The sequence below is a fragment of the Carcharhinus amblyrhynchos genome, chromosome 1 (assembly GCF_965287045.1).
Source record: "Carcharhinus amblyrhynchos chromosome 1, sCarAmb.v2.hapA, whole genome shotgun sequence".
NCBI classification, from domain to species: Eukaryota; Metazoa; Chordata; class Chondrichthyes; order Carcharhiniformes; family Carcharhinidae; genus Carcharhinus; species Carcharhinus amblyrhynchos.
The window spans coordinates 10,501,136-10,524,000 of NC_137324.1; the positions used below are offsets into that span (position 1 = coordinate 10,501,136).

The 22,865-nt window shown below is 46.6% G+C and overlaps 1 protein-coding gene across 1 annotated transcript; it reads right to left on the reverse strand.

Annotated features, from left to right (window-relative positions):
- Positions 1–1,681: 1,681 nt before the first annotated feature.
- mrps26 (mitochondrial ribosomal protein S26) lies at positions 1,682–13,971 on the reverse strand. The gene is made up of 4 exons (XM_080196967.1): positions 13,740–13,971; positions 10,875–11,021; positions 6,376–6,499; positions 1,682–2,243 (listed from the first exon to the last, which is right to left on the reverse strand). The coding sequence occupies exons 1-4, from the start codon at positions 13,955–13,957 to the stop codon at positions 2,112–2,114; spliced, it is 621 nt and encodes a 206-aa protein (XP_080053093.1). The 5' UTR covers positions 13,958–13,971; the 3' UTR covers positions 1,682–2,111.
- Between the last annotated feature and the right edge of the window lie 8,894 nt (positions 13,972–22,865).

Consider the following 22,865-nt stretch of genomic DNA (forward strand, 5'->3'; position numbering starts at 1 on the left):
ATCAGATTAATTCCAGTTTTTTTATTGAAGTCGAATTTCGGATTCCAATCCGAGTCCCCAGAATATGTGCTGAGATTCTGGGTTAATTGTATAACGACCATTGCCTCCCCAATTCTTAATTATCTCATTAATTATGCACAGTGCTGTCCTTCTGAATCTCCCAGTGGGCTGGCAGCCGATCGTCTATCCACCTGCCGTCATCTGACAGCCTTGGAATTCCTGGTGCCATATTTAAACAGCAATCCTGTACACACACTTCACCCTCTCCAGCCCTCCTGTCTTCACCAGATCATACAGGCTGTCAGCAAACCGGGGTATAAGGCGAGCAGCCTCAACGAGTCCTTTCCTCCAACCCCCTCCCCCACACCTCTGAGCCTATCGCCTCCAAGGTGCCCATGCCTCATCCGGATCTCCGCCCACTGCATACAGAGTCTTTGCAACACCTTCTTGCCGGGTGGCACAGTGGTTAGCACTGCTGCCTCACAGCTCCAGGGACTTGGATTCAATTCATGGCTTAGTTCACTGTCTGTATGGAGTCTGCACATTCTCCTCGTGTCTGTATGGGTTTCCTCCAGGTGCTCCGGTTCCCGCCCAAAAGATGTGCGGGTTACATTGATTGGCTATGCTAAATTGATCTTAGTGACAGGGGGATTGGCAGGGTAAATGTGTAGAGTTACAGGAGTGGGGACTGGACGGGATTGTGGTCGATGCAGACTTGAGGGGCCGAATGGCCTCCTTGCGTACTGTAAAGATTTTAGTCTCTTCCAGTAAACATATATGGATATACAGTCATCCTTTTCCAGTAAACAACGTGATATCCTTTCAGCCCCCTTGTTTGTGGCCTTTACATGCAGCTTTGTTGGAGTCCAATTCCCCTCCACTTGGTCTTCTCTCTACCTTCCATTGTTCAATGTCTTCATCCACCTCCTTGTCCCTCTGCTTGCTATCATGAGCCCTTGCCCTCCGCCAATCCCCCCCTTCCATATTCCTCCCCTTGTCTTTATTAGGCCAGCCTCACTTTGCACTCCACCTCCGGTCAACCTTTTGGATCTTGGCTGTGATGGCAACATGAGTTTAAAGTTTTACTGATTAGTGTTACAAGAATGCTTACATTAACACCGCAATGAAGTTACTGTGAAAATCCCCTAGTCACCACACTCTGGCAGCTGTTCGGGGTAGACTGAGGTCGAATTTATCATGGCCAATTCGTCTAACCAGCACGTCTTTCAGGCTGAGAGGAAAAACCAGAGCACCCAGAGGAAACCCACAGAGATACAGGGAGAACCTGTAGACTCCACAGACAGTGACCCAAGTCGGGAATCGAACCTGGGCCTTAAAATTCTGAGGCAGCAGTGCTAAGCACTGTGCTGCCACCATCTCCCACTGCAATGACATACTCAATGGAAACCCTTCCATTTGCAACACAGTTCACCCCAGCCTTCATATTTATTTATGCATACAAGACTTTCCCTATTGCATTTATCAGAATGCACCCACGGTTTTTAATGTGCCCTCTTTCCTTATTATAGATAATAGAATGTAACCCCTGATGTAATATTTATTGACTCAAGGTAAACCTTGACCACAGATTTATTGATGCAATTTAACAGCAGCCTTATTAAAGTCTATTTATTTAGACTTCACCCATTATGATGTCATAAGGCAGAACACAACACTCAGAAAAATTATGATGAATTTATTGACTTTATGTCTTGAAGATATTTAGTGATATGCACCCTGAAGACAGGGTTTACGAAACAGTACACAACGGGGAAGTCCAATTTACGACACAGCACCTTGCTCTTTGAAAAAGGCACGAGGTCACCGTCTGTCCTCTCTCCAACCTGTCATCACCAAATAACACCCCTGTTCCTCTGAAGATGTCCACTCTTGCTCCATTGCCGAGTGATAGGGGCTCTGCCGCCTCAGATATGCCAAAGTAAATTACAAGAAGCAGGCGCTGGCCAACTCATTGATAGTTTGTTACTGTCCAAAGGCTTATGCCAACTCCCCCGGCCCAACCTCACAGGTCACTGAGCTCTTGCTCAGGGGGAGTGGATATGGCAGTACCAGGGATTCTGATGAGTCGGCTACCCAGCTGCACACTGGTGCTACTGCTTCACGGTCCTCTTCACAAACCTGCCCTCCTTGTCGATGGCAAAGTTATAATTCTTCGGGTTGTCCAGAGCTTCCTCTATCCTTTGATCCAAATTCTCTGGCGTGATGAAGTTCTTCACCGCCTCCTGTACGTTAAAAAGGAATTGAGAGAGGATGAACAAGGCCAGCTCGCTCAAGCGGATCAACTTGCACTTACATAGCACCTTTCACAACGTCAGGATGTTCCACATCACTAAACTGTCTGTGTTTTACTGAAATCAGTTTGAGATAAACTTTGGCCAAATTTAATGCCGTGTTATTCTTTTAATATCCACCAAACCTCACCTTTCACTCACCAGCTCACTATGTCTCTTGTCACAGAATCCACAAGTGCAAAGGAGGCCCTTTGGCCCATCCAACCTGCACCGACAACAATCCCACCCAGGCCCTATCCCCGCTGTTTAGTGAGCTGGACAATACCTGGCCTCAATAGCATCACAAATTGGTGCTGAACGGTCCATTCTTCTGTCTAAAGGTTGTCACTTACCTGAATCATTGCTGGGATTCCACCCCCTTCCAGGACAATGAGAGCAGTTGCAGGAGTGGTTCTGTCTGTCACAAATTTACAAAATGCCAACTACAGCCGAGTAAGTGCCTATTGGTCAGTGTCAAAGTGCGCAGAGATATAATCCCCTCCCAGTTGATGTTTCCCACGACACCCACCCTCACTACACAAGACTGGTAGGGGCGATCTGGGCACAGCACTGTCTATAGTAGCTCTGCTAGATTCGTGATATTCCTCCATAGACTCTGCGTTCCTCCAATTCTGGTACCTTGCTCCTCAAGGGCCTTGGATGGCACAGTGATTAGCACTGCTGCTTCACAGCACCAGGGACCCAGGTTCAAATCCCAGCTTGGGTCACTGAATGTGCGGAGTTTGCATGTTCTCCCCATATCTACCTCTGGGTGTTCTGGTTTCCTCCCACATTCTGAAAGATGTGCTGGCTAGCTGTATTGACCCAAACAGATATCAGAATGTGGCAGTAACTTCACTACAGTGTCAATGTAAGCCTTCCTTGTAACTAATTGATAAATAAACTTTATTTTTCCTCCATACCCTCTGGCTTATGATTGGTAACCATTGGCTCAACTCTCTGGACCCCAAGCTTGAGAATTCCTCCCAAAATCTCTCTTCCTCCTCCACCTCTCTCTCTTTGAGGCTTTCTTTAAGACTTGCCCGTCATTTGATCACTTGTTTATGGACGAAAAGGGATTGGTATAGGCTAGTGGGTCATTGTTTTTGTAACTGGTCGGCGCAACATCGTGGGCCGAAGGGCCTGTTCTGCGCTGTAATGTTCTATGTTCTATGTTTCAATGACTCAGTTTTTGGTGCAGTCTCATTGGTTGTTTGATTATATTCTTGTGAAGTGACTTGCAAGGCTTAATTATGTTGAAGGTGCAATATAATCTAAGATTGTTACATTAATAGTGCTGCAAAACAGAACCAAGAACAATAGGGAACTTCTTCCATCCTGGGCTATTTGGCAAAGTAGTTTTGTTTAATTTGATTTATTGTCACATATGTTAACATATAGTGAAAAGTATTGTATCTTGCACACCTTAAAGACAAAGCATACAGTTCATAGAGGAGGAAACTGGAGAGTGCAGAATGTAGTGTTAAACTCATAGCTAAGGTGTAGAGAAAGATCAACTTAGTGCAAAGTAGGTCCATTCAAAAGTCTGACAGCAGCAGGGAGGAAGCTGTTCTCGAGTCGGTTGGTACATGATCTCAGACTTTTGTATCATTTTCCTGACAGAAGGGGGTAGGAGAGAGAATGTTTGGGGTGCGTGGGTCCTTAATTATGCTGGCTGCTTTGCCAAGGCAGTGGGAAGTGTAGACAGAGTCAATGGATGAGAGGCTGGTTTGCGTGATGGATTGGGTTTCATTCACGACCTTTTGTAGTTTCCTGCGGTCTTGGGCAGAGCAGGAGCCATACCAAGTTGGGATACAACCAGAAAGAGTGCTTTCTATAGTGCATCTGTAAAAGTTGGTGAAAGTTGCAGCTGTCATGCCAAATTTCTTCAGTCTTCTGCGAAAGTTGGTGGGCTTTCTTAACTACAGTGTTGGCATGCGAGGACCAGAACAGGTTGTTGGTGATATGAACACCTAAAGCCTTGAAGCTCTCAATCCTTTCTACTTCATCCCCATTAGAGGTGGACAAGGGCATGTTCTCCTTTATGCTTCTGAAGTCGATGACAATTCCCTTCATTTTGTTGACATTGAGGGAGAGATTATTGTTGCTCCACCAGTTCACCAGATTCTCTATCTCATTCCTGTACTCTGTCTCGCCATTCTTTGAGATCCGACCCACTCTGATGGTGTCATCCACAAATTTGAAAATCAAGTAAAGGGAAATTTGGCAACACAGTCATATACACATAGCGTACAAGAGGTATAGTAGGGGGCTGAGAACACAGCTTTGTGGGGCACTGGTGTTGAGAATGATTATGGAGGAGGGGTTGTTGCCTATCCTTACTGATTGTGGTCTGAGAGTTAGGAAGTTCAGGATCCAGTAGTGGAGGGAGTAGCTGAGGCCCAGGACACGGAGTTTGGAGATGAGTTTCATCGGAATAATGGTGTTGAAGGCTGAGCTGGAGTCAATAAACAGGAGTCTGACATAGGTGTCAGTGCAAATTCTGGTGAGTAAAAGTCCAGTGTACATCAGAATTGGGAACAGGATCAAGCTCAGACAATCCAAATAGAAAATGGAGTGGGATAATTTCTGATTTGGCAAATGGCAATTTGACACTACTTGTGGAGTAGAAGGAATCCTAACTCGACATCTAACTCACGCTGCATCTGACCTCAGAGAATTTGACGGCTCAGTGTAGAGGGATCTTTACTCTGTATCTAATCTTTGTTGCACCTGCTCTGGGAGAGTTTGATGGGACAGTGTAGGGGGAGCTTGACTGTATCTAACCCTGTGCTGTACTGTCTTGGGACTGTTTGATAAAGTAGAGGGAGCTTTACTCTGTATCTAACCCTGTGCTATACCTGTCTTGGGAATGTTTGATGGAGACAGCGTAGAGGGAGCTTTACTCTGAATTTAACCCTGTGCTATACCTGTCCCGGGAGTGTTTGATGGAGACAGTGTAGAGAAGTCTTTACTCTGTATCTAACCCCATGTTGTACCTGCCTTGGGAGTGTTTGATGGGGATAGAGCAGAGGGAGCTTCACTCTGTATCTAACCCTATGCTGTACCTGTGCTGAGAGGGTTTGATGCACTTACGCAAGGATATTTTGGCCTTGGAGGGAGTGCAGAGGAGGTTTACTAGGCTGATACCGGAGTTGAGGGGCTTGAGCTATGAGGAGAGGCTGAATAAACTAGGCTTGTACTCATTAGAGTTTAGAAGAATGAGGGGAGATCTCATTGAGACATATAAGATAATGAATGGGATGGATAGGATAGAGGTGGAGAGACTCTTCCCACTCAGAAAGGACAGTAGGACTAGGGGGCACAGCCTCAAGATAAAGGGGGGGGGGAAGCGGTTTAGAACGGAGTTGAGGAGGAGCTTCTTCACTCAAAGGGTGGTGAATCTCTGGAATTCTCTGCCTGTTGAAGTGGTGGAGGCTGCCTCGCTAAATGTTTTTAAGATGCGGGTTGATGGGTTTTTGATAAGCGAGGGGATTAAGGGTTATGGGGAGAGGGCAAGAGTGTGGAACTGAGCCGCGACAGATCAGCCATGATCTTATTGAATGGCGGGGCAGGCTCGAAGGGCTAGATGGCCTACTCCTGCTCCTATTTCTTATGTTCTTATGTTATGTTCTTATGTTATAATGTAGAAGGAACTTTACTCTGTATCTAACCTCGGGTGTTACAGGAGCTTTGTCACAGTGCATCGTTGAGTGAGAAATGAAGGTTGCTCAGGAGCACGCTTAAAAGCTGTGGGGATAGTGTTTGAGGGACATCCAAACCGTGAAAATATAATATTGTCCTGACAGCGTTTGATGGGGATAGTGTAAAAGGAACTTTACTCTGTGTCTAACCCCATGTTGTACCTGCCTTGGAAGTGTTTGTTTGATTAGAGCAGAGGGAGTTTTACTCTGCATCTACTCCTGTGCCGTACCTGTCATGGGAGTGTTTGACACAGATACTGTATGGTAATGGGAAGAAGGGTTCCATTCTCCACTCTCCTCAGGTGGAAGAGAGAATAAACAATTTCCAGAAATGGATTGGTGGTCTTACAATTAAAGAGGGAAGTGTCTGTCTCACCCACCTGTAACTGCAGCACCTCCTGCTCCTTCTTCTTGAGGAACTCATCCCTCTTCTTTGCTCTGTAGATGGCTGCCAGTCGTTTCTGCTCCTGCTCCTCTTCTGCCTCTCGCTGGCGACGCTCCTCTCTGTCACACAACCCCAACACAAAGGCACTAATTAAAATGAGTTGGCCCCCTCATCAGTTCTACAAGCAAAAGATTTTGCATTTGTATAGCACCTTTCACTGCCCGGGGCTGTCTTAAAGTGGCCATTTAAATACTTTGGACAGCAGCCACTAAATGATGGTGGGATTTCATACAACCAGCCGCATCGAGGGTTAACCTTATTAGGAGGTTTGTAAGATCAATGAGATATTTCTGGTAAGAGTTAACCCTTGTGGGAAACAGCAAAACTAGTGGCCAGCCAGTCACCAAGAAGTGCTGCCATTGTGGACAGCACCGTTGGACTGTGTGAACGTTGGAGTTTGGTGAGGAAATTTAAGGGTTAATTTCAACCCGAAGTCCAGTTTTTTTTCCCCTAGTTTAGCAATGAGCTAAAAGGTGCTCATTGGGTTGCAAGAAGGAGAGTTTTAAGCCAGTTTTAAAACCGGGCTCTGCTTGCAGTGACAACTAGTTAATTAGATAACTGACTGAAGCTGCACTCCAGAGACTAGATTCAGTTCAGGGTAAAAGCTAGGTTAGAGCACTGCCATTGTCTGCACTGGAATGCACCTTTAGACTGCAGCAGAATGTGACACTTGGAGTTTGGTAACTGAAGGGGTTCAGTGAGGAGGGAGCCATGTGATCCTTTCCTTTGCTACTTTTCATTGAATCACAGAGCACAGAAAACTTCCACCTAATCCCATCTGCCAGCACTTGCCCCATAGCCCTGAAGGCTATGATGTGCCAAGTGCTCACCCAGCTTTTTTTTTTAAAAGATCTGAGGTAACCCACCTCCACCACCCTCCCAGGCAGTGCATTCCAGACTGTCACCACCCTCTGGGTAAAAAGGCTTTTCCTCACTCCCCGCTAAGCTTCCTGCCCCTCACCTTGAACCTATGTCTCCTTGTGACTGACCCTTCAACTAAGGGGAACAGCTGCTCCTTACTCGCTCTGTCCATGTCCCTCATAATCTTGTACACTCTATCAGGTCACCCCTCAGTCTTCTCTGCTCCAATGAAAACAACCCAAGCCCATCCAACCTCTCTTTATAACTTAAATGTTCCCTCCCAGGCAGAATCCTGGTGAATCTTCTTTGCACCCCCTCCAGTGCAATCACATCCTTCCTATAATGTGGTGACCAGAACTGTACACAGTACTCCAGCTGTGGCCTCACCAAAGATCTATACAACTCCAATATGACTCCCTTGTTTTTGTAATCTACGCCTCAACTAATAAAGGCGTAGATTACAAAAGACCCATGTATCCCTTTCACCACCCTACTAATATGCTCTTTCGCTTTTAGAGATCTGCGGACAAACAAAACAAGGTCCGTTTGTTCCACAGAACTTCCTGGTGTCCTATCATTCATTGAATACTTCCTTATCAAATTACTCCTTCCAAAATGTCTCAACTTATACTTTTCCCTCCTCAGAAATAAGAGCAGCAGCCTGGGTAAGCAGGGTCTAGTGAGTATTTCCATGGGGACAGTACAGTGATTAGCACTGCTGACTCACAGTGCCAGGGACATAGAACACTACAGAACAAACAGGCCCTTCGGCCCACACGTTGCGCCCATCATATCCTTACCTACTAGGCCTATCTATAACTCTCAATCCCATTAAGTCCCATGTACTCATCCAGAAGTCTCTTAAAAGACCCAACGAGTTCACCTCCACCACCACCGACAGCAGCCGATTCCACTCACTCGCCACCCTCCAAGTGAAAAACTTACCCCTGACATCTCCCCTGTACCTGCTCCCCAGCACCCTAAACCTGTGTCCTCTCGTAGCGACCATTTCAGCCCTGAGAAATAGCCTCCGAGAATCCACCCTGTCTATACCTCTACCAGGTTGCCTCTCAACCTTTGTCTTGCCAGAGAGAAAAGAGCTAGCTCCCTCAACCTATCCTCATGAGGCATGCCACCCAATCCAGACAACATCCTTGTAAATCTCCTCTGCACCCTTTCAATAGCTTCCACATCCTTCTTGTAGTGAGGTGACCAGAACTGCGCACAGTACTCCAAGTGGGGTGTGACAAGGTTCTTATAAAGTTGCAGCATTATCTTCCGACTCCTAAACTCAATCCCTCGATTAATGAAGGCTAGTATACCATATGCCTTCTTGACCACATCCTCCATCCTGCGAGGCTGATTTAAGAGTCCTATGGATCCTGACCCCAAGGTCCTTTTGCTCCTCTACAATGCTAAGAGTCCTACCCTTGATATTATACTCCTTAATATCTGGGTTCAGTTCTGGGCTTGGGTCACTGTTTGTGTGGAGTCTGTACATTGTGCCCTTATCTGTGTGGGTTTCCTCTCAGTCCGAAAGATGTATGGTTAAATGAATTGGCTAAATTCTCTCTGTGTACCCAAACAGGCACCGGAGTGTGGCGACTAGGGGATTTTCACAGTAACCTCATTGCAGTGTTAATGTAAGCCTACCTGTGATGGTCATGAATAAACTTAAAATTTGAACATGTCCTAAAGTAGACGCAGTAAAAGTGAAGGGAGTAATTTAAGCTGAAGTTGTGGCAGGGCAGCTCGGCCATGTGGAATGCTCCTCTTGTGCAGCGTGGGACATTTCCAATATCCACTTGTGCAGGAAGTGTCTCCAGCTGCACCTGCTCGAAACATGTTTCGGAGCTGGAGTGGCGACTGGAGTTACTGTGGAGCATCCATAAGGATGAGAGCTTTGTAGATAACATGAACAGTGAGGTGGTCACACCGTAGGTAAAGAGTGCACAGTCAGAAAGAGAATGGGTGACCACCAGACAAAGCTAAAGCACTAGACAGGTACTGCAAGAGTCCCCTGGTCCATCTCCCTCTCTGGCAGATTTTCTGTTTTCGGGTTTTTGTTTCAAAGTTTTTAAAAAAAAAAATATTTATTCGTCACAAGTAAGGTTTACATTAACACCGTAATGAAGTTACTGTGGAAAATCCCCTAGTGACCACATTCTGGCACCTGTTCGGTTACACTGAGGGAGAATTTAGCATGGCCAATGTTTATAACCAGTATGATTTTCAGACTGGAGGAAGAAACTGGAGCACCCGGAGGAAACCTACACAGAGACAGGGAGAATGTGCAGCCTCCACACAGACAGCAACCCAAGCCTGGTATTGAACCTGGGTCCTGGCGCTGTGGGGCAGCAGTGCTAACCACTGTGCCACCCACAAGGTGGTTTCAAAGGGGCAAATGCAACAAGAGCCAGGATCAAAAAGATAGTGGGAGAGCAACCGTGACAAGGAATTCTATTGTAAGGGAAACAAATGGGTGTTTCAGCAGCTGTGATGGTATGCTGTCTTCCTGGTGCCAGGGTAAAGGATATCACTGAACAGCTGCAGGACATTCTGAAGGAGAAGGGTGAACAGCCAGAAGTTATGATTGCGAGACAACATTAGGGATGGACAATAAATGCTGCCTAGACAACGGCGTCCATGTCCCATGAATTAATAAAAATTCTTAAGGACTTTGGAGGCAAGGGAGTTTGAAGATGGGCAGCATGGCACAGTGGTTAGCACTGCTGCTTCACAGCGCCAGGGACCCAGGTTCGAGTCCGCTTGGGTCACTGTCTGTCTGCAGCCTGCACATAATCCTTGTGCCTGAGTGGGTTTCCTCCGAGCATTCCAGTTTCCTCCCACAGTTCAAAAGATGTGGTTAGGTGCATTGGCCATGTTAAATTCTCTGTGTACCCGAACAGGCGCCCAAGTGTGGCGACTAGGGGATTGTCACAGTAACTTCATTGCAGTGTTAATGTAAGCCTACTTGTGACACTAATAAATAAGCTTCTTTTTAGTATGCAAAGACTTGGGTTGAGGAACTTTTTTTTTGAGTGGGGCGCCATGGTGGCAGGCACTGCTGCTTCACAGCGCCAGGGACCCAAGTTCACTTCTGGCGTCAGGAGACAGTGAGCAGTTTGCACACTCTTCCCGTGACTGTGTGGGTTTCCTCCGAGTGCTCTGGTTTCCTCCCACAGTCTAAAGATGTGCAAGTTAGTGTGATCGGCCATGCTAACTTACCCTATAGTGTCAGGGGACTAGCAGGGTAAATATGAGAGGTTAGGGGAGTAGGGTTTGGTTGGATTGTGGTCGGTGCAGACTCAGTGGCGCGCAATGATTTCCTGCTGCACTGTGGGACTCCAAGAGTGATGACGATAGCAGAAGTGGGGGATGACACCAGAAGAGGGAATCATTTCCAATATCAGCTAACATGGGGCATGGAAAGGGAAGTTGGATCATTAGTAGTTTAGTAGGATTGAGAAGTGGAGGCAGGTGTCATAGACAAGATGAGCTAAGGGCCATGAAGAGAGGAGCTAGGGGCTTAAATAATGTTGGAATCTGGCCATTAAAGGAGGTGTGACTTACCGGATTTTTTGGAGTCTTTCATTTTCCAGATTATTGAGAGCCATCAACCTCTGATGTTCTTCAGCTTGTATCTTTGCTCGTTCCTCTGCAAGCGAGCCCACTTCCTGTTCATAACGCCTCCGCAACATATCCTCCTTAAACTCAGCCCTGCAGTTTGGAGAGGTGGAAGGAAAGAAAAAGTCAGATGTTGTCTTTCATTTGCTCAGCGATGCTCGCGCTACAAACTGGAACCCGTCACAACGTTGCAGGGGCTGAAGCCAAAACTGAGGCATAGAATCATAGAATCTCTACAGTGCATGAAGTGGCCATTCAGCCCATCAAGCCTGCAGTAACCACAATTCCACCCAGGTCTTATTCCTCTAACCCAACATATTTACCCTAGCTAGTCCGGCAGACTAGGGTCAATTCAACATGGCCAATCAACCTAACCCACACATCTTTGGACTGTGGGAGGAATCCCACGCAGGCACAGGGAGAACGTGCAGACTCCACACAGACAGTGACCCAAGCTGGGAATTGAACCCGGGTCCCTGGCGCTGTGAGGCAGCAGCTTTAACCGCTGTTCCACCATGCCACCCCAAAAGCTAAATGGCCAGTTTCTAACTGCCCGATATAAAGAGAACTGTGGTCCTGTTGGCAGCATCCTTGCCTCTGAGTCAGAGGGTGGGTGGGGGGAGGAATTCATGGTCCTCTCCAGAGGCCCCGGGTCCCACTGGGTCCCCCTCCAGAGGCCCGAGTAGAAAATCTAGCACTTAGAGAGGGAGTGGCACACTGCTGGAGCTAAAATTCAAAACTGAAAGACATGCCTGTCCTCTTGGGTTGGTTGCTAGAGATCCCAGAGCAACATTTCAAAGAAGAGTTCATGTGGCTTCCGACCAGCATTTATCCCTTAACCAGTGTAGGTCGCCATAATCCCAGATGATTATAGGCAATTTGATGGGGGGAGAGCTGACTGGTGGCGATTTAGCCGCAGCATCACCACACGTCAGATGAGGAGCAAGGTTGAGAAGACAGGCCTTAATGAACAGCCTCAGCCGGTGTGAGAGCCGAACCCGCTCTGTTGCGGTGCTCTGCGTCATGAACCAGCCACCCAGCCAACTAAGTTAACCCATTCCCTCAACAGTTAAAAACAGATTATTATTAGATGTGGGAACCTTTAAGTAAAGAACCATTTATTTTGTGTTTCTTTTCCCCCTTTCACCCTATTTGCAGCTATTTATGTACGTACATGCTGTCTCTTCCTATCACACTCTAAGTATCATTACCTAAATAGCTGCAAGCAACGTTACCATATCCTTTTGCTTTGAAAGCCTAATATTCTGTCCCCAGAACCAATTCCCCCTTTATTTAGTTTAAAGTCCTTTCTTACTTCCTTAGTCATACAGATTGCAAGAACACTGGTCCCAGCATGGTTCAGATGTAGTCGACCCAACTGTACAGACCCCACTTTCCCCAGTACTGACAATAATGCTTCACAGATCAAAACCCATCACTCTAATTTTATGTACTGTTAATTTGCAGACAGCTGAGGTAATAATACAGAGATAAGAACCTTGGAGATTCTGTTGTTTAATTTAGTGTCTAGCTCCTTCAAACTCATTGCAAAACCTCTTTCCTCGTTTTATCTGTGACTTGGATACCTAACTAGACCATGACAACAGGATCTTCCCCCTCCCACTGCAAGTTCCTCTCCAGCCCACAGCAGACATCTTGAAACCTGACACCCGGGCGGGCAACAAATCCATCTGGACTCTCGCTCTTTGCAGGCTGAGAACCTCAAATCTGTTGGCACAATTGCAGACGCTGACACTCCTGCCTCAAGACACTCCTGACACTCAAGCTTTCTGCTGGGCAGCACGGTACACACAGTGGTTAGCACTGCTACTTCACAGCTCCAGGGTCCTGGGTTCGATTCCCGGTTTGGATCACTGTCTGTGTGGAGTTTGCATGTTCTCCTCATGTCTGCGTGGGTTTCCTCCAGGTACTCCGGTTTCCTCCCACAGTCCAAAGATGTGTGGGTTAGGTTTATTGGCCATGCTAAAATTGCCCCTTGGTATCCTGAGGTGTGTGGGTTAGAGGGATTAATGTAGAGATATAGGGGCAGGGCCTGGGTGGGATTGTGTTCGGTGCAGACTTGATGGGCCGAAGGGCCTCTCTCTGCACTGTAGTGTTCTATGATTCTAGGCTTTCCCTTTCCCTGCCTCAGCTTCAGTCACACCCTCCTGTCCCTGACCACTCTGACCCAGATTGCAACAACAACAAAGGGTTGTGAACGTAGCCCAGTCTATCACGCAAACCAGCCTTGCATCCACTGACTCCATACGCATTTCCCACTATCTCGGAAGAGCATCCAGCAAAATCGAGGACCTCACGCACCCGAGACAGCGAAACATGGAAAACAGTGAAACAGTAGGCCATTCCGCCCTGCTCCGTCCATCATTTTGATCATGGCTGATCATCGAATTCAATATTCTGATTTCCCCTTCCCCCCCATACCCCTTTAGCCCCAAAAGCTATATCTAATTCTTGAAATCAGATGTCTTGGCCTCAGTTCTGTGGTGGTGAATTCCATGCGTTCACCGCCCTCTTGGTGAAGAAGAAATTTCTTCTCACCTCAGTCCTGAAAGGTTTACCCCTTATTCTCAAACTATGACCCCTAGTTTTGGACTCCCCCACCATTGGGAACATTTTTTTTGTCCTGAATCTAACCTGGTTAGAATTTTATAAGTTTCTGTGAGATCTCTCAATCTGCTAAAGTCCAATTTAGTCATGGCTAGGGTGTGGAGACAGATGAATTCAGGATGCCTCCCTGACTAATGACTGAGGGATGTCTCTCCCCACCCGCTCCCCCCCCGCCGCTCTGACCTGAGCGCCCCGATGATGGCCACATACTGCCGGTACCGCTCCTTCACCACCAGCAGCTCCGCCGGCTCCACCGGGGTGGGGACCCGCAGCCGATCGGCCTTGGACTTGGCCGGCGGGTCGTTGCGGGACTTGCGGCCGCGGGCGGGGATCCAGAGGCCGGGCCGGAGGCGGAGGCGGAGGGGGAGGAGGAGAAGCGGCGGCCGCCACCCAGCCCACATCTTTCACCTGCTGCGGAATCAGCCTGACATGGGCGCCGCCATCTTACCGGAAACCACTGGTACTTCCGCCGGTCAAAGGTCTTAAAGCGATAAAGCACTCCCCCCCCCCACCCCCCGCCCTCTCAACCTGGAAGACAAATTGCACCCTGATTGCCAGCTGTTTACAAACGTAGGGGTGTCACTTTCGTCACCTGAGGGCGGCAGCACGTATTATTTTAAAAGCAACATATTGCTGAAATTATTTTCGCTTTAAAGTTGTGCACTTAAAAATGCAAGACCTGCATTTATATAGAGCCTTTCACAACTTCAGGTGGTCTGAAAGTGCTTCACAGCCAATGAAATACATTTTGAATTGTAATCAGTGCTATATTGGAGGAAATGTGACAGCCAATTTATGCACAGCAAGCTTCCAGAAAATGTGACATGATAATGACAAGATGCTGAATCTAGTGATGTTTATTGAGGGATAAATAATGTTCTGGAAACTGGAGAGGACTGAAAGAGGGCTCTTAGATAAAATTGTCTTTGGAGTTTTTCCAAACGCCTTACGGCATAATGAGTTCCTCGATTTAACATCTCATCCAAAAGTCTGCACCTTTGACAATGCAGCACTCTCTCTAGATCGATTTATTATTGTCACAGGGTACAGGGTGCGTGGGGTTCTTGATTAAGCAGGCTGTTTTTCCAAGGCAGCAGGAAGTGTAGACAGAGGGAATGGATGGGACAGTTTGCATGTTTACAGATGCACGATGGAAAACATTCTTTCTGGTTGTATCACAGTTGGGTATGACTCCTACTCTGACCAAGACCACAAGGAACTACAAAAAGGTCGTGAATGTAGCCCAAATCATCACGCAAACCAGCCTCCCAACTATTGACTCTATTCACATTTCCCGCTGCCTCGGAAAAGCAGCCAGCATAATTAACACCCCGGACATTCTGTCTCCCACCTTCTTCCTTTGGGAAAAAGATACAAAAGCCTGGGGTCACGTACCAACTGACTCAAGAACAGCTTCTTCCCTCCTGCTGTCAGACTTTTGAATGGACTTACCTTGCATTAAGTTGATCTTTCTCTACACCCTAGCTATGGCTGTAACACCTCATTTTGCACTCTCTTGTTTCCTTCTCTATGAATGGTATGCTTTGTCTGTAGTGTGCAAGAAACAATACTTTTCACTGTATGGTTAATACATGTGACAATAATAAATCAAATCAAATCAAATCAAATAGACTGGGTTTTGTTCACAACTGTTTGTAGTTTATAGTGGTCTTAGACAGAGCAGGAGCCATACCAAGCTGTAATACAATCAAAAAGAATGCTTTCTATAGTGCAACTGTAGAAGCTGGTGAGAGCTGATGCGGACATGCCAAATTTCCTTAGCCTCCTGAGAAAGTAGAGGCATTGATGGGCTTTCCTAACTGTGGAGGGACCAGGACAGATTGTTGGTGATCTGGATACCAAAAAACTTGAAGCCCTCGACCATTTCCACTTTATCCCCGTTGATGTAGACAGGGGCAATTCTTCCACAGCGCTTGCCGAAGTCAATGACAATCTCCTTCGTTTTACTGACATTGAAGGAGAGATTATAGTCATCGCACCAATTCACCAGACTCTCTGTCTTATTATTGTTTGAGATGCAACCCAGTACTTTCAGTACTGTTCTGGGATTGTCATCCTCAATTTTATGGTAACCACGGTGGCACCGTGCTGCCCTCATATACATATTATCATATTTTATTATGATATAAAGATGCCAGTCACTCAGGAGGGATTGGGTAAGCACATTAATTTAGACATGGCAGATGGGTAGAAAGCTTGAAGACATCAGAGGAGGTGTGTGTGTGTGTGTGTGTGTGTGTGTGTGTGTGTGTGTGTGTGTGTGTGTGTGTGTGTGTGTGAGAGGGTGTGTGTGTTTTTGTGTGTGTGTTTTTGTGTGTGTGTGTGAGAGGGTGTGTGTGTATGTGTGTGAGAGGGTGTGTGTATGTGTGTGAGAGGGTGTGTGTGTGTGTGTGTGTGTGTGTGTGAGAGGGTGTGTGTGTGTGTGAGAGGGTGTGTGTGTGTGTGTGTGTGTGTGTGAGAGGGTGTGTGTGATTTTGTGTGTGTGTGTGAGTGAGTGTGTGTATGTGAGTGTATGTGTGTGAGCATTTGTGTGTGTGTGTGAGCATGTGTGTGAGAGGGTGTGTATGCTTTTGTGTGTGTGTGTGTGAGCGTGTGTTAGTGTGTGTATGTGAGTGTATGTGTGTGTGTGTGTTAGTGTGTGTATGTGAGTGTATGTGAGTTTATGTGTGTGTGTGTGTGGGTGCGTGTGCGTGCAAATTTGTGTGCTCTGATCAAAATCAAAAGAGAAAGTGAGACCAGAATGTACCCTTCCAGCGGCGTTCTGCTGATATCCCTTAAAGATATTAGAACACAGGTAGGACAGACTGGATCATCAGGGAAACAAGCGGTGAGGAGAACACCGTCTGCAAAGGGATTATAGTCAAGTGAGTGACTAAAAATTTAGCAGAAAGTATATAATGCACAAAAAAGTTGAGTTGTGTAGTTTTTTTTAAGTTTATTTATTCGTGTCACAAATAGCTTACATTAACAAAGTTACTGTGAAAATCCCCTAGTCGCCACACTCCGGCACCTGAACGGGTACACTGAGGGAGAATTTAGCATAGCCAGCGCACCTAACCAGCACGTCTTTCATATTGTGGGAGGAAGCCAGAGCACCCGGAGGAAACCCATGCAGGGACAGGGAGAATGTGCAGACTCCAAACAGGCGGCGACCCAAGCTGGGAATCGAACCCGGATCTCTGGTGCCGTGTGGCAGCAGTGCTCATCCTGACCGGGAATTTACCTGTCCTGGGAGTGTTTGATGAGGACAGTATAGAGGGAGCTTTACTCTGTATCTAACCCCGTGCTGTACCTGTCCTGGGAGTGTTTGATGGGGACAGTGTAGAGGGAGCTTTACTCTGTATCTAACCCCGTGCTGTACCTGTCCTGGGAGTGTTTGATGGGGACACTGTAGAGGGAGCTTTACTCTGTATCTAACCCTGTGCTGTACCTGTCCTGGGAGTGTTTGATGAGGACAGTGTAGAGGGAGCTTTACTCTGTATCTTACCCTGTGCTGTACCTGTCCTGGGAGCGTTTGATGGGGACAGTGTAGAGGGAACTTTATTCTGACAACTAAATGCATGGCTGCCAATGGTGAGGCAAATTAGTAGTCGGGAAGTTGCTGCGGGAGAGTCTGGATTATTAAGTGGTCTCAAGAAGGAACTAGATATATTTCTGATTTTTAAAAAATGGGTTAAAGGGATATGGGGGACAGGTGGGGAGATGGATTTGAGACCAAGGAGAGGTCAGCCATGATCATATTGATTGGTGGAACAGTATCGATGGGCTGAATTGCCACCTTCTGCTCCTACTTCCTATATCCTCGTATTCAGAAATAAACAAAATTGGACGATTGCAAAGTTATTGAGGGTTGTAGGGTTGGAGAATTATAGAGAATGGGCAGGTGGTGATGCTTGGCACGGTCATGGGAAAAGGCAGGGAAAAGTTTAAAATTGAGGAGCTGGGGGAACCTGAACAAATGTCGATCAGTGGAAACTTGAATGGAAAGTGGTGCAGGGTGGGATGTTGGCCACAACCAATAGGCAAGATGCGGGGGGGAAGGCCAGAGAGGACAAGGGAAGGGTAGTGTGAGCTAAAGGGTGGGGTGTGTGTGTGCTAGAGAGCATGTTATAATGAGCTAATAGCACGATAACGCTCTCAGTTACAACACTCTCTCTGACTCATATCCCACCCTCATTAGAAGACAGTCAATAATTAGCAGACTTCCTGTTATGTTACTATAACTAGCTCAATGTTCTTGAATTGTGATTTTTTGCATCAGTAATTGAGTTCTATAATTGGTGATGCTGACTGCAGTATAAACTTCATTGTCAATAACACCGAGAATGCACAAGGAAAATCTCTCGACAACTTGGATATGGAATTGGCCAAGGGACAGAAAGCAAAGAATAGTGATGAAGGGTTGTTTTTCAGACCGGAGAGATGTCTGTAGCAATGTTCCAGGGATCAGCATTAGGAGCATGGCTCTTCTTGATACGATCTGGAATTAGTGTACAGTTAGGGTCACAATTTTGGCAGGGAGATGAGCAAAGAGAGACAAAGAAAAGTACAGCCCAAGAACAGGCTCTTCGGCCTTCCAAGTTTGTGCCGATCATGATGCCCGAACTAAATTACAAATAAACCTTCTGCCCTTGCTCGGTCCGTATCCCTCTATTTCCTCCCTATTCATGTACCCACCCAGATGCTTCTTAAATGTTGCTAATGTGTCTGCTTCCACCATCTGCTCTGGCAGTGTGTTCTAGGCACCCACCACTCTCTGTGTGTGAAAATCTTTCCACGCACATCTCCTTTAAACTTTCCCCCTCTCCCCTTGGACCTGTGTCCCCTTGTAATTGACACTTCCACCCTGAGAAAAAGCCTCCGACTATCCTCCCTGTCTACGCCTCTCATCATTTTGTAGACCTCTATCAGGTCTCCCCTCAGCTTCTGGCTTTCCAATGAAAACAATCCTAGTTATTCAACCTCTCCTCATAGCCAACACTCTTGAGACCAGGCAACATCCTGACGAACCTTCTTTGCACTGCCTCCAAAGCTTCCACATCTTGCTGGTAGTGTGGTGAGCAGAACTGCACGCAATACCCCAAATGCAGCCTAACCAAGGTTTTATATAGCTACAACACGATTTCCCAACTCCTGTATTGAATACAGGAGTTGGGTTGTCTTGTTGAAGTTGTACAAGACATTGGTAAGGCCTCACTTGGAATACTGTGTGCAATTCTGGTCACCCTATTATAGAAAGGATATTATTAAACTAGAAAGAGTGCAGAAAAGATTTACTAGGATGCTACCGGGACTTGATGGATTGAGTTATAAGGAGAGGTTGAATAAACTGGAACTTTTTCTCTGGAGTGCAGGAGACTGAGGGGTGATTTAATAGAGGTCTATAAAATAATGAGGGGCACAGGTCAGCTCGATCGTCAATATCTTTTCCCAAGGGTAGGGGAGTCTAAAACTAGAGGGCCTAGGTTTAAGGTGAGAGGGGAGAGATGCAAAAGTGTCCAGAGGGGCAATTTTTTCACACAGAGGATGGTGCCAGAGGTAGTAGTAGAGGCAGGTACAATTTTATCTTTTAAAAAGCATTTAGATAGTTACACGGGTATGATGGGTATACAGGGATATGGGCCAAATACAGGGAATTGGGATTAGCTAAGGGGTTTTAAAAAAAAAGGGTGCGATGGACAAGTTGGGCCAAAGGGCCTGTTTCCATGCTGTAAACCTCTGTGACTCTATGACTCCACTCAATGCCCTAGCCGATGAAGGCAAGCATGCCATATGCTTTTGATTGGCAAACTGGGGGTAGATGCACAGTAGATAAAATTAAACACAAAGCAGCCGTGAAGTGTTTTACTTTGGCAGGAGGAACGAGGGAAGGTGAAACAAACTGAAAGACACACTTGTACAGGAATAGAGCTGGGAGTGAATGCACACAAATGGATGAAGGTGGGCGGAACAAGTTTAGTATTAAAGTTTATTTATTCGTGTCCCAAGTAGGTTTACATTAACACTACGATGAAGAGAAAATACCCCTAGTCGTCACACTCCGGCACCTGTTCGGCTACACTGAGGGAGAATTTTGCATGTCCACTGCACCTAACTAGTACATCTTTCAGACTGTGGGAGGAAACTGGAGGACCCAGAAGAAACCCACACAGATATGGGGAGAACATACAAACTCCACAGAGACAGTGACCCAAGTTAGGAATCGAACCCAGGTCCCTGGCACTGTGAGGTAGAGTGCTAACCACAGTGCTGCCCTAAAAGGCTGTTTAAAGATTACGGGCTCTATTAATAAAGGAATATAGTGCAGAAGCACGGAGGTTATGATAAACCTTTCATACAAATAATAAATTGGGGCGGCAGTCCAAAAATGTACGGGTTAGAAGGATTAGCAATGGTAAATATGTGTGGTTACAGGGACTGATAGGGTGGGGTAAAGAGGCTGGGGATGATACTCTGTCGGAGAGTTGATGCAGACCCATTGAATGGCCTCCTTCTGCTCTTTAGGGATTCTATGAACAAAAGCACTCTGTCCAATTTTGGAATAATGTAGAGATGCCAGTATTGGACTCGGGTAAACACAGTAAGAAGTCTCACAACACCAGGTTAAAGTCCAACCGGTTTTGTTTGATAGTAATCCCACAAGCTTTTGGAAACGGTGTTCCTGATATGCCCTTCTCTGATCAGAACCTGACAAACACCTGACAAACATAACATAGAACATAGAACCCTACAGTGCAGAAAGAGGCCCTTTGGCCCATCGAGTCTGCACCGACTACAATCCCACCCAGGCCCTATCCCCATATCCCTACACATTTACCCGCTAATCCCTCTAACCTACCCATCCCAGGACACTAAGGGGCAATTTTAGCATGGCCAATCAACCTAACCTGCACATCTTTTGACTGCGGGAGGAAACTGGAGCACCCGGAGGAAACCCACGCAGACATGAGGAGAATGTGCAAAGTCCACACAGACAGTGACCCGAGCCAGGAATCGAACCCAGGTCCCTGGAGCTGTGAAGCAGCAGTGCTAACCACTGTGCCGCTCACAAAGGAGCACTGTTTCCGAAAGCTTGCGAGATTACTATCAAATAAACTGGTTGGACTCTAACCTGGTGATGTGAGACTTCTTACTACAATTTTGGAATATCCAAGCCTTTGGAAAGTGTACAGAGCAGATTCACACCAGGGATGATGGACTAATGTGGAGTGACTGGAGAAGCTGGAATTATCCTCCTCCGAGCAGAGAAGGTTTACTGGAGGTGTTCAAAATCATTAAATGTATACAATAGATAAGAAGAAACTGTTCTGGGTCAGAGGTGATAAATTGAAGGTAATAGGCAAAAAGAATGAGACCGAACATGTGGAGAATTTTTTTGTTTTTCAGAGTTGGTGCAACTTGGAACCCACTGCTTGACTGGGTGCAGAGGGGAAGTAGACTCAATGGTAAGTTTCAAAAGTAAATTGGCTACATGGTCAAAAAGGAAAAATATAGGACTCGTAAATAGGCGTGCAGGTAAGGAAGGCAATAGTGTGTTGGCCTTCATAGTGAGAGGATCTGAGTATCGGCATAGGGATGTTTTGCTGCTGTTTTTGTATAGGGCATTGTTGAGGCCACACATGGAATATTGTGTGTCGTTTTGGTGTCCTTATCTGAGGAAGGATGTCCTTGTTATAGAGGGAGTGCTGCAAAGGTTTACCTGGCTGAATCCTAGGATGGCAGGTCTGACATATAAAGAGAGACTAAGTCAGTTAGGATTATATTTTAGGAGTCTAGAAAAGTGAGAGGAGATCTCATAGAAACTTATAAAATTCTACAAGGTTAGACAGGGTAGATTCAGAAAGAATGTTTCTGATGCTGGGGGAGCCCAGAGCCAGGGTCATAAGAACATAAGAACATAAGAAATAGGAGCAGGAGTAGGCCATCTAGCCCTTCGAGCCTGCCCCGCCATTCAATAAGATCATGGCTGATCTGTCGTGGCTCAGTTCCACATTCCCGCCCTCTCCCCATAACCCTTAATCCCCTCTCTTATCAAAAACCCATCAACCCGCATCTTAAAAATATTTAGCGAGGTAGCCTCCACCACTTCAACGGGCAGAGAATTCCAGAGATTCACCACCCTTTGAGTGAAGAAGTTCCTCCTCAACTCCGTTCTAAACCGCCCCCCCTCTATCTTGAGGCTGTGCCCCCTAGTCCTACTGTCCTTTCTGAGCCGGAAGAATCTCTCCACCTCTATCCTATCCATCCCATTCATCATCTTATACGTCTCAATGAGATCTCCCCTCATTCTTCTAAACTCTAACGAGTACAAGCCTAGTTTATTCAGCCTCTCCTCATAGCTCAACCCCCTCAACTCCGGTATCAGCCTAGTAAACCTCCTCTGCACTCCCTCCAAGGCCAAAATATCCTTGCGTAAGTACGGCGACCAAAACTGCACAGAGTACTCCAGCTGCGGCCTCACCAATGCCCTATACAGCCGCAGCAAGACCTCCCTACTTTTATATTCAATCCCCCTCGCGATGAAGGCCTGCAACCCATTCGCCTTCCTGACCACCTGCTGCACCTGCAGGCTGGGTTTTTGCGACTCATGCACAAGGACCCCGAGGTCCCTCTGCACCGTCGCCTGCTGCAGTTTTTCGCCATGTAAGTAATAGTCTTTCCTACCATTCTTCCTACCAAAGTGGACCACCTCACACTTGCCAACATTAAATTCCATTTGCCATTTGTCATAGTTTGAGGGTAAGGAGTAAACCTTTTAGAACTGAGGTGAGGAGAAATTTCTTCACCCAGGGGATGATGAATGTGTGGAATTCACTACCACAGAAAGTAGTTGAGGTCAAAATGTTCAAAGTGAATGGCAGAGCAGGCTCGAAGGGTTGAATGACTGACTCCTGCTTCTAGTTTCTGTGACTCTGTGGAAACAGCAGGGGAACTGGGTTAACTGAATAGATCTACCCAAGAGCGAGCACAGGTCTGAAGGACCAAATGGCTGCATATGTTCTCTGATATTTAGAAATGATTTGTCCTGCAGATTGACATGCATGGGCTATTTGGTGTCTATTGTCGGGAGGTGTTGGCCTCACAATGAAAGATCTGCATTTATTTGGCAAGTTCCGCTACCTAAAGCAGTTTGCAGGTGATTCAGAAGTGTAGCCACCGTTGTGATATAAGAAATGATGTGGAGATCCCGGCGTTGAACTGGGGTGGGCACAGTAAGAAGTCTCACAACACCAGGTTAAAGTCAAACAGATTTATTTGAAATCATGAGCTTTCAGGGCACTGCTCCTT